We start from the raw sequence: 12043 nt of genomic DNA on the forward strand, positions 1-12043 counted from the left end.
TGAAATCATACTTGGCCTGTTTTCCTGTTACTTTACATCCTTGCATTTGCTGCAGTATTTTGGTAGCATCTGAGTATACAGAAAGCAGGGTGGATGGAGCTCTGTCCTTATCCTTGCTCCCAGCTCTCATTTCCTTCTCAGTCATATTCTAAATTTAACTATTTATGTGTAAAAAGCCCTACTTCTGTACTTGTTTCCTTTGTCTATTTTAGTCAACTCGGTTAAACTGTTCAAAATAGTCATTCAACCATTCAGATTGATTGGGAAGCTCCATGCTGCTTTCTTTTTGTTGTCTGCTCCTTTGCTGATATGAGGGCTTGATTATCTACTACATGTATCTAGCAGAACTGTTGTATATGTTACACGTTTTATTGGGCTTGGTACAAATTATTTGGCAGAACAAATTAAGTGTTGCTAGATAACCCTGGCAGTGTTTAAATGATTATTTATTTAGAGGTTATTCTCTACCCAAAATAAGTATCTAGAAAATAGAAGTCATAAAGTACAGTTCTTGGCTTATCTTTAGCTTTCTAATTTGATAATGTTTTTACATAAACTTGGATTTTTTTTCTTAAAAGTTTCTTTTATAGTAATTATTCCAGTTTTGTATATGTTTTTGCTAGCAGATGTAAACAAAATAAAGCTGTCATATTTTGTAAAATAGCGAATTGTTTTCAAGTCTGAAAACAAGGTAGACTTCTGCAGTGTCCTCTTATCTGATGTTGAATAGTAAGTTTCTTACATGTAATACTAAATTGAAAACCACATTGATGATAGTTTCTAAAAATCAGTACTAACTACTTTGAGCTAGACTATGTCAGCATTAACAGTATTTTTTGAGTTGCATAAACAGATGTTTACTGTATAACCTTTTTAAATTGACATCTATGTGGGTCTTTGAAATCAGTAAACTCATGTAAGTAAAAAGTACTAAAAATACAAACATTTAAGCAATGCACTGGAGTTGGTTAATGACAACTTACTTTTAAATCACTAATTATGAATCAAAATAGGGAATTGTGCAGTGTGTGTGTTTAGTGGAGGTGCAGCACATAAGAGAACAAATGATGTGTGGGTTTTCAACTATTATCTGCCTGTCATCCCCAGAAATAAAAAAATACAGTATTGTTGCTTTTAAATAACTTTTATTCTTTTATAACTTGTGTTTTAACAAGATTTTCAATATTATAGGTTATCATAAGCATAGATGCCTCTGAAAACATACAGAAAAAATGTTCTGTTTTGATTGACTGTAAATGCTGATCGTTTTCTTGTAACTGCCTCCTGTAAGTATGATGCATAAGACTGCATCTCTAAAATACACAGAGCCTATCTTACTGTTGGATAAGAAAAGTACATTAATACAATTTCTGCAGTAAAAATACTGCAATTGTTATTCTGTTAATGCCAATATCTGAAAAGATTTGTGAGTCATTCAGTTGGTACACATAAGTACCAGACTGATAACTCATGTAGCACAAATGTTGAGATTGCTTTTACACCTACATGCTTCCCCTTGTGTTTCTTGTAGGAAACAGAGATGAAGGTACACATGCACACAAAATTTTGCATCATTTGTTTGCTGACATTTATCTTTCATCAGTGCAATCATTGCCATGAAGATGGACATGACCATGGTCCTAAAAAGGAACATGTACACTACCATAATGACTATCAGATCTCAAATGCACCATACTTCCAGAATGGAGGAACAGAATCTATGCCGAGTAAATTTTCAACGTTGGAAGCTGAAAATGAACAAAAATACTACATTGAAAAGATTTTTGATCGTTACGGTGAAAATGGAAGATTATCTTTTTTTGGCCTGGAAAAACTGTTAATAAGCCTTGGTTTAGGAGAGGTAAAAGTAGTGATGATAAATCATGATGATATTGGCCATGATCATGTTTCTCACTTATATGCTTTAGAAGTACAGGAAGGAAAGCATTCTCACTCTCATAACCATCCTCATAGCCACTCAGATTCGGAAAACCAAACCATGACTGGTATGGCTGCAAAGAGAAATCATAAATGCGACCCTGAGAGAGACGCAGTAGTGCCATCAGTAAAAGATGATGGCAAACAAATTCATGACCAGAGTCGCCATCACCATCATCACCGCCCTCGTCTACATCATCATGACCATAATGGTACACATCATCCTCGTAATGATTCACTTAGTCATAGTGAACATGGAGAACAGAAACATGAACCTTCAACAGAGACAAACACAACTCAGGATCAGCCAGAAAGAAAACAACGGAAACAGAAGAAGAAGCAAAAGAAGGTCAGTGAGACTTCAGGAGATGCTACACGGGAGTATGCCCCAGATCATGATCCAGGTGATCAGTATGAGCACAATCGTGTTCATAAACGTGATCATGTACATGATGCAACTCACTTGCACGTACACCATCATGAACACAGTAGTGGCCGTTCTACTAGTCATGGACATCAAGATTCCAGTTTAGGTAATGAAGATGGACACCACCATACCAGCAAGCGAGAGGCACCTCATAAGCAGATTAGTGTAAGAAAACATGCCCTTTTTTCAACGCGTAGTCATAAGGATCGTAATGAAGATGAACGTGATCGTGAAGAGGTGAGTATGAAATGGAGAACCGGTAAGTTGACTTTCGCTGTTCTTACATAACAACTGAAGGTGCATACCTAAAAATAATGCAGAAGCACATTTGCGACCTTTGCATAATACAGGTAGCAGAGCGAAAATGCTAGAGGTCGCTGCCACAGTCTTGAGTTTACTTTATGGGTTTTCATTTCTGTCTGCCCATCACCCATCTTTTCTCAGAGATCTATCTTCTTGCCTATTTATCTGTGTACAGGAGATCCTTAAAGCTTTCTGAGATACCGTGCTTACAGGTGTGGGGGGGTTCCCTTCCTAATTGCTGTGGTTTAAGCCCAGCCAGCAGCAAAGCACCATGCGGCTGCTCGCTCACTCCTTCCCCCCACCCCACAGTGGGATGGGGAGGACAATTGGAAGAAAAAAAAAAAGGTAGAACCTCCTGGGTTGAGGTAAGGACAGTTTACTGGGACAACACAAGGAGAGAAGAAACATAATAATACTAATAAAAGAACATATGAAGCGAGTGATGCACTATGCAATTGCTCACCACCTGGAATCCAACGCTCAGCTTGTTCCCAAGCTTCAATTCCTCCTCCCCCCAGCCAGCTCCCCAGTTATATACTGAGCATGACGTCATATGGTATCGAACATCCCCTTGGTTAGTTTCAGTCAGCTGTCCTAGCTCTGCCCCCTCCCAGCTTCTTGTGAAAATTAACTCTTATCCTGGCTGAACCCAGGACACCAATATTCATGAATACTTGCCCCACACACACCTTTTCGGGACTTCTTTCTGAATCTAAGATCATTAACATTTTTTGAAACTGCACAGACACTCTTTCCTAAGTGACACACCTGTATCTTTTCAACAAGCTTCTAATTTCTTTGTCCTAAGAGATTGTGAAGCATTGTTGATGTAGCTTCTGTAGCACTGTGCTTGGTGTAAGTTCTTCCATTTGTCCCTTCAGCATTTGTTATTTCTGCCAGAACCATAAATATACTTTCCCTTCCCCCTTACAGTTAACTACAGAAGCAGGACATTTTGATATCATGGTTTTAAACTGGAAGTCAGAGTAGGAAAGGATGGAGTGAGTGCTGAGTTTGAGTTTTTAAACTGAAGTAAAAAGTGAAACTCCAAACACAGAAGGTTGGTAGGTAAAGAGAAGTGTTAGAAAACCTATTTTGGATTTATGTTCTTCCACTCCTTTCCTGTTGCTCTTTCTTCATTACTTGTACTGTGTAATGGTAAAGAATATGGAAATTCATTTTCATTGACATTTATCAAAAATTATATAGGTATTTGGAGACTGAGTTTGTAGTGCAGTGTTTCTTTCCCCTCATAAACCACTTAGATCAGCTTAAACATGTTTTAGCACTGGTGGAATGTTGTGGGCCAGAGTTTCTACTTTCTGTTTGTGTTCTCAAATCATATGCTAAATTTTAAATAACTGTAGTTTTTAATGAAATAGTTGCTTTCATATTTAATTTGTTTGTACAATTTGCTTGCAGTGCTTAAATGTTACCCAGCTGCTACGGTACTATGGTCTGGAAACCAGCTCTCCAATATCTCCTGAATTGTTTATATACATATGTCCTGCTTTACTATACCAGATTGAGAGAAGGCTTTGTATTGTACATTATGATGAGCTTGAAGATTTTATTAAAAGTAAAAATGCATCAATTGAGAATAAAGATAAAACAGGTGCATCAGGTAGGTGTGTAACAGCTAAAGCCTTCAAAATTATTTTGCATTGTAAATACTAACTTCAAAGTTTGAAATGTCATATGGTTAGGATTGACTGTAGAGTAAAGGAATGGTTGAGATTTAACATATTTATTAGAAGAAATTTGAGACAGCATGCTCCTTTAAGTCAGGAGACGTAGCATCCTGTTTGGTGGTATAATAGCCTCTCCTAAGTAGCCATGGCTCAGGGAGGCATACCTTTCTTTCTTGTACCTTTTTATCCTTTTTCATTATTTTCACTTTTTATGTTTGCTTATTTTTATTTCTTTTTTGTTTTTGTCTTCTATCATTGAGGCCTAATGTGCTATCATTGGGCCTATGGCCCAGGCATTTTGGCCTGGATTCTTCCCACATATCTTCAGACGTTGGACTCCTTTGTAGTAGGAACATAGGCAAGGTACAGAGTCTCTGGAGAGAGAAGGACCTCTAGGGATGAGCAAGGCCACCCACAGTTTGGATTGTTTCCATCATTTAAAATATGTCTTTTTCTTGTAGTGTGGCTGAGGTGGTCCATACGTTTATCTCAAAGTTGGAAAGTTGCAGTGTTCCTTTGGCACAAATTTTCTTAAGAAATTTGACCTGGATCTGTTCATTCAGGAATAGGGAACAGGACCTTCATCACAGTTCATTCACTGGAAGATATGATTTCAGATGTTACCGTTTTTATATGCTAGCAGTGATGCAAATTTGTAGAATTGACATCCAGAAGTTTTTGTGAACTTAAGAAATATACTCAAGCATGATACAAGTGCATTTAAATTGCCATTTCTGACAACGCTTCCCTTTTCTGACTTCCAGTGTCAATTATTCTATACTACTCCTCTCTTAAGTATTCAATCAAAATCCTCTGTTGGCAGTTTTAATTTTTTGTGTGTGTGCCTTGAGTAAAAAATCAGTAGACTTTTTTTTTTCTTCTTACCATAGTTTGAAGCTAAAAATATTTTTACTATTGTTAAAGCAGTTACTTTAAGGGCAGCATCCATTGTTGTGATTTCATAACTGAGTATACTCTTAAAATAACGTTTACTACTGCTATCTTTCATAAATTATAATGGAACTGTTGACAGATGTGTAGCTGCAGTGAAATCTAAAAAATCTTGGGTACAATGACTATGGTTTGAAAATAAAAATATTGTTAATTGTGAATATTGATTAGTACATAGGTGCTTATTAGCGTCATTAGAAATAAAGCTTGAAGTAACTACATTCTCATAGATGTTAACTGTTGGAAAGAATGCATTGCTGGTAATCTTTCTTAACAATGCTGGAGTCATTAAAATAATTAACTTGTTATACATAAATCTCCTATAGTGACACAGCTACTGTCTTGTTAACTGTTCAAAGATTGCTGTAAACCAAATATACTGTGTGTTTTATATGGCAGAAGATTGTTTTGTGGGGTAGTCTCATTGTAGTAAGAGCTGATCCCTGCCTTATTACCCAGAGGATTTCTAGAGTAGCTCTAAGCATTTTCTGCCAATTAAAATGTTGAAACCATGTACCAAACTGTCATGTTGCACAGGCTTTGAACCAGTTTAAATAGAGAGTTTCTACAGATGAGTGCTTCTTTTTAAAAGAATGCATTTTCTTTCTCTGTAATGAGTAAGGGAGTTGATGAATAACTGAGCTTGAAGACCTTAAACATTTTAAGAGACTTAATTTGCAAAATTAGTGAAGCTTATTATGAACATTTAACGTGTTTTATGGCATCTGATATCTGGAGTATAAATAACACATTTGCCAGTTAATTGTAAAAAATTGGTTTTTAACTTATTGATTTGGCTCTGAAAACAAGCAGTAACTTCTAAAATAGGTCAACTTGATTAGATAATGGTAAATCATTCTTCATAACAATTTCCTGTATACTGTTGTATTAACTACAGTGAGACTTCAGTTGATGTAATAATCATTTTCCCTTCTTAAGTAAGGACGTGAATCGCAAAGTACCAAATCTTAACCGGTATATGGGGATTGTGGGAGGTGTAGGACAAATGTCAGTCATAGAGTAGCTTAACCTGCAGGTTGTAGGATTCTACTAAAATGAAAATGTGTGCTTGCCTGAGCTAATGTAAACATTTTTAGATAGAAATATTTGCCAAAGTTAGGAGGATGCAAACATTTTTAAAAACTGGCTCTCTGTGGTTTTCTTTAGTTTTAATTAAAACTTTCAAAAAAACTTAATAGACCAGTGCTGTTTCTATTCATTGATACTAACCTGTAAGGTTTCCATTAGTTCTGATAGTGCAGTTTTCTAAAGCAAAGTGATTTAATTAACTGATGGCCAATAACTTACGAAAGCCATGTTGGGTTTTGTACCTGTAACTTACGGATAGTTCTGTAACATCTTCTAACAGAGGATTTTCAAGGGCTTATACGTACAACTGAGCTTTCGCAGCGTACCTGTTGGAAGAGGTGGCATTGTTATCATTGAGGGCTCCTAAACAACTTAAAAGGAAAGGTACACCCTACTATGAATCAAGCCAATAGAAGTGATACAAGTAAACAGTAAGCAATTTTTTTAAAGGTGGAGATCAGTTAGAGCTGTTGATTAAAAGTATTTCAGATCAGATATATCTTGTAAATCTGCCTGTGCAGATGCCAGTGTTCCCTGGAGCTTACCATTCCCTGAACCCAGGAAGGCTTTGCTTCAGTGGAGCCTTTCTGTTAGCTTGCTTTCTTGTTAAAGCTTGCAGATAGCTAACCATTCTCAGCCTTCCAAGGAGTCTACCTTACTACCCTTTTAGTCTGTTTTAATTTACAGACAGCTGTCCAAATCTGGGTCTTTTGTTTGCTACCCACTGTTTGAACAGAGGTCCCTTACTGAAGAAATTCTTCAGTCACCTCCCTCCTGTTTCTTTCCACAGAAGTATTTTACAAGCCAGTGCATAGTAACTTCACCTCATTGACCAAGCTTTATACAGTATTCCTAGGAGTGTGATACACCAAGATCTTTTATAACTTAAGAGCTCTTGCAGTGTTCATAATATTGCATGTTAGTTCCACTTCCATAATATTTTAGTGTTTTGAACATTACAGTTGAATGAAATCGTTCAATAAAATTTTGTGTCAGAATTTTGTTGTAAGTCTTCTTTAGTAGTCCTTTTTATATGAGGAGTGTTTGTACATATATGTAACTGTGGGGTCATGCACAGCTTTTGTATATATTTTTTATCTTTGACTTGACAGCAACCTTTTGCTGACAATTTTGGTTCCATAACATTTTTTAAGAGTTTAAACAGAGGCAGAAGCTGACGACCAAGATCTGAGAGGTGCACAGATTCCGTATTCTAATTCTCATGTGCCTCGTCTTAATCATGGTGCCATGTTTAGATACTGTATCATTCATAAGACTATGTAAGCCCTTCAGAGATGCATTTGCCAAATCTATGCTATGATATGTGAAACTTAAGCCAGTTTGCATTTTTCTCCATGTAAGGCTGTTGGTCATCTAACATGGCACTTAACATCATAATGTCTGCATCCAGATTGGAGATCCAATGTCCTGCCAAATGGCTGTGTAATTTTTATTAGGGCTGCTTGTGCATGCATGCATGATTCAGCATTGAATTGCAAGTCCATGTATGCTGTTTCTTTCAACAGAGCCTGTTAATCCAGAGTACGTGATTGAAGTGCTCTGGGGATGAATCAAGGCTGTGTAGTGGCAGTATTTTGGTCAGCAGGATACTGCTTCCACTCTAGACCTACTTTTGTATTCCCATTTTCCAACCTCTGTTTTTCAGTTCCTCATCTGATGGCAGTCTTTGCCTTTTCACCAACTCTCTGTTTTCCTCTTGGTGTCAATATGCGTTTCAGTGTACGCTGCATACTTCCTAAAGCTTTTTCCAATCAGTTTTTCCTGGTGGATGTGCTCTTGTACCCTTTGCATTTGAATTGGATTGTTTCCTTTTCTGCACTGTTGTGGAATGACAGCTACAGACTTCATAAGAATGAATATCCCAAAATAAAATTTAAAGCAGCAAACATTGTAAGTTTTGGTGTTGAACCAGACCAGACCTGCAGCAGCCACCGTTCTAGTGGCAAAGTCTTGTCAAATCTGATCTGTAGCATTTTTGGTACAGATAGAATTCTTGGGACATTTGACTGCTAAATTATAAAATTCATCAAGCAGCTACAACTTTAATTCCTCCTCTCTTCTCCTCTCCCTCCAACCCCCCCATTTCCCAGGATGTTTTCCCGAGCTTGATCAAAAATGAGTGGACCTTCATAGATCTAAGGAAAGCCAGATAATGCGCCAAAGTATGGAAATGCGAAAGATTCTATATCAGTTGTGAGTCTTCATTAAAGTTGGCACACTGTGTAGACATTTTTGATTAAGAATGAAGCTAGGAAAAAAACTGGAAAAAACTGAAGCATTTAGGCTAAAACTTAAAATAAAGAAAGAAAAAAAAAAGTTCAGATTGACGAAATCCTGTTCATGGAAGATCTCAGCCCAAACATTTTATGTATGTAAAATAGGAGCAGCAACTATTCCTGTCTTTGGGACTGTGAACCTTTTGAACTGTATTGTTGGAATTAAAACAGTTTTTACTTCCTGTTCTTTGAAGTTTCTGTGATGGGAAGAAACAAGACAAGTGATAGAGAAGCAGAGAGAGAGGGGAAAAAAAACCCGACAGTTTTTCATTCTTAGCCTTACTGTTGACTTGAAAAAGTAGAAGAAAAAATATTTTATTAGGGTGAGATGCTGACTGCAAGAGCCATATTCCTTTGCTTATAGGATCTGTTTCTTGTGTGATTCTTCCTTTTCCATGTCATATATAAATTTGCACATCTTCCCTAATTAACAGGATTATGTCGAGTGTACCATGTCCCATTATCACTTTTTCTTCTAATGACAACAATAGAGGTTCTCAGAAAAAATGTATACTGCTTTTTGTTGGTAGCAAGTTGGTTTTGGCTCTTCAAGCTCTTTAATATTATAGTATTTGATTTTAAAGTTCCTCTATCAAAGGTTGAGTCTTACTTACCTCTCATAAATAAAAATGTATGTTTCAAAGCACCAGGTGAAATGAATGGTGCCTAACTGAACATGTTACTCTTAACAAAGGAGGTATATTGATTCCAGTTAAATTTTGCATCAGAATCGTGTTAAAAACAAATGTTAAATATGAATTGGTGCTTGTAGAGCCCTAGTAAGTTAAGTAGTAGAGATGTTTTTGTTCCAACACGAAAGCTTTTGCTTTTTGTGTTTCATTAAGGGCTACACAGCTAAGCCTGGAACTTACAGTCAGGAAAAATTGCTGGACTCTTTTTAGCTGATTGTCTTCTGATGTCTTTCACTGTATTGTACTGTACTGTGAATAAGCCTGTGTATTTTTTGCTGTGGACTTCAGTACTGCCTTCCTATTTTTCAACACCTTTTGAATGAACATTCACACAACTTGGGTTAAAGGAAGGTCACCTTCTTAAGAGATAGTTGAAAGTCATTAATCAGTCTTAAAAGTTTTACAAGTATTGTTCTGATAACCTTTCTGTATTCATTTCTTCCCACAGCCTGGTTTTGTGGTATCATCTCTATCACCGTCATTAGCCTGCTTTCCTTGCTAGGTGTGATCTTGATTCCCATCATTAACCAATGGTGCTTCAAATTTCTTCTAACTTTCTTGGTAGCTCTGGCTGTAGGAACAATGAGTGGAGATGCACTACTCCATCTGTTGCCACATGCAAGTATTGTTTCCTTACCTTTTATTCTTAATTGTAACTGAACATAGAATTTTCAAAGAATTGTTTGACAAGCTATCAACAAACAAATGTTCACTGATGCAGATGTAGATTGGCTTGACTGTGAGGGACATCTTGAAACAGTGTTTGAGACTCTCTTAACAAAAAGAAAGGAAATGTGTGTTTCTTAAAAAAATAATTAGAAAAAAATTTTTAAAAAGTAGTTGTGTACTCATGTTTAACTTCTGTCACAGTATTTTAAAACACCTAATGAGACCAACAAGAGTATTTTAAATTTAGCAGTATTACTGTCTCTTGTCTACTGATAGTTGTGTATCAGTACCACTTAAAAATATGTCAGGGGGATTAACCTTCCTGGTTACTAGCTTTTGGGGAGAAAGTAACCTCTAACTTACTGAATCAAGAAATTGTCCAAGTTCCTGGGAAGGTAAGCAGTTTTTAATTTGTGATGGTATACTGTAATTCTTCAAAGGGGAAATGTTTTCTAGAATTTTGTTACCTTAATTCTTTTAGCAATAAGACTAATGTTTATGTGTTTTCTTTGTGTAAATTTTCATTCAAATTTTTGGTCATGTTTTTTTTTTGAAAGTTTATATTTCAGATCAGAATTAAGGCTGTAATTGACTGTAATAGTTAAAAAAAACCCATGAGGTTTGGTTGCTAATGGGAGTACAGGAATGGTAATTCCTTGTGACATTTCTGAGTGTTAGTCTCATTATCTTCAGCATTGTGACAGAAAAAGCTGAAGTTAGATTATCTCCCACTCCCCCCCTAAAAATTTCCCAGAGGAATATTTTTTTCATTATGGTAATGAATAGTCTAATGAAAAATTTCTATGGTAAAATGTGGTTTTATAAAAAAAAAAAACAAAACACCAAAACGCAGCCCAACTTCTTGAAGTCTTTTTGTTACTTTTTTGGCAATGTTACATATTTTGTCATCTGAGCTCAGAGCCATTTCAGTCTCCTGATTGCACCAGGTCATGCTGTGTTTTTATTTTCTCTCCTAATAGTCACATGGAGGCCACAACCACAGTCACCACCATGGCCAAGGTCATGTTCATGAACACAAGCGTTCTCATCGACATACCCATGGACATGGAGTACGGACTGAAGGCTTTCTAGAAGAAAATGATCCAGTGCTGAAAGGTCTTGTGGCACTTGGAGGCATTTATGTTTTGTTCATCATTGAACATTGTATAAGAATGTACAAGCATTACAATAAACAAAAGGTACACACTAAAATTGCATGCTATTTTAAAATATAGTACCTGAAGTTATCTTCTGAGTGTTGAGGAATTGGCTGTGTGATGATTCATTATTCTGTGAACATGAACAAGTGCTGCTAATCTGCATTCTGTTTGATTTTTATGTGAGGAAACCCTTTTTTCTAAAAGAGGTTGCTTTTCTTAACAAGGTAATTTGGGAAGACAGAGTAGAAATCTGATGGGGCAGGTTGCAGCTTTTTGGCCAGATATATTTGGAGGTAGATCTAAGTAAAAGAGATTACAGCTCTTTCTCTAAAGTGCTGCGATTTTTTTGCAAAAATATGAAAGGCAGTATGTAAGAAAGAACTGGTAATAGAGTCAGACAATTGTCAGACAATTTACAAGAAATTTAACTGAATACTATTAGCTAACAATGCCAGTGTAACAGAGTTACTCAGTTTTTCCACATGGGAAAATGCTAAAATTTGCAGACCTCCTGCTTTCTATAAATTGCCAGTCAAATTTTAACTTGTTTCCCTGAAAATGATTGGATTTTTAGGGCTGGGAGCATGCTGTATTCATGACGGTGGTATAAAAGGAGAGCGAGTACCTCAGGGGCAGTGTGACAGGGTGTAGAAATTCAAGCCACCAAAGAGCCATATTCTTTCAACAGTCAATATAAATACACTTTTGCCTCCATCATTCAACTTTGAGGAGAAAATTATTTTGGTGAAACTGTAACCGCTTCTTTCAAAATGAGTGTGGAAAATTTTAAAGTTCTCTGTTTTCATGTCAGACTTGCTGCCTCAGC

General features: G+C 36.4%; 1 protein-coding gene across 9 annotated transcripts in view; it reads left to right on the forward strand.

Moving 5' to 3' along the window:
• The window catches only part of SLC39A10 (solute carrier family 39 member 10), a 96351-nt gene that overhangs the window by 68984 nt on the left and 15324 nt on the right, over nucleotides 1-12043 (forward strand). For all 9 annotated transcript variants that reach the window (XM_052793201.1, XM_052793205.1, XM_052793202.1 and 6 more), the window contains 4 exons: nucleotides 1532-2602; nucleotides 4091-4292; nucleotides 9837-10006; nucleotides 11038-11256. In XM_052793201.1, the coding sequence (XP_052649161.1) occupies nucleotides 1541-2602; nucleotides 4091-4292; nucleotides 9837-10006; nucleotides 11038-11256 (1653 nt within the window). In that variant the 5' untranslated portion in view covers nucleotides 1532-1540. The remainder of the gene's footprint in view (nucleotides 1-1531; nucleotides 2603-4090; nucleotides 4293-9836; nucleotides 10007-11037; nucleotides 11257-12043) is intronic.

The sequence above is a fragment of the Harpia harpyja genome, chromosome 7 (assembly GCF_026419915.1).
Source record: "Harpia harpyja isolate bHarHar1 chromosome 7, bHarHar1 primary haplotype, whole genome shotgun sequence".
In the NCBI taxonomy this organism is placed as follows: Eukaryota; Metazoa; Chordata; class Aves; order Accipitriformes; family Accipitridae; genus Harpia; species Harpia harpyja.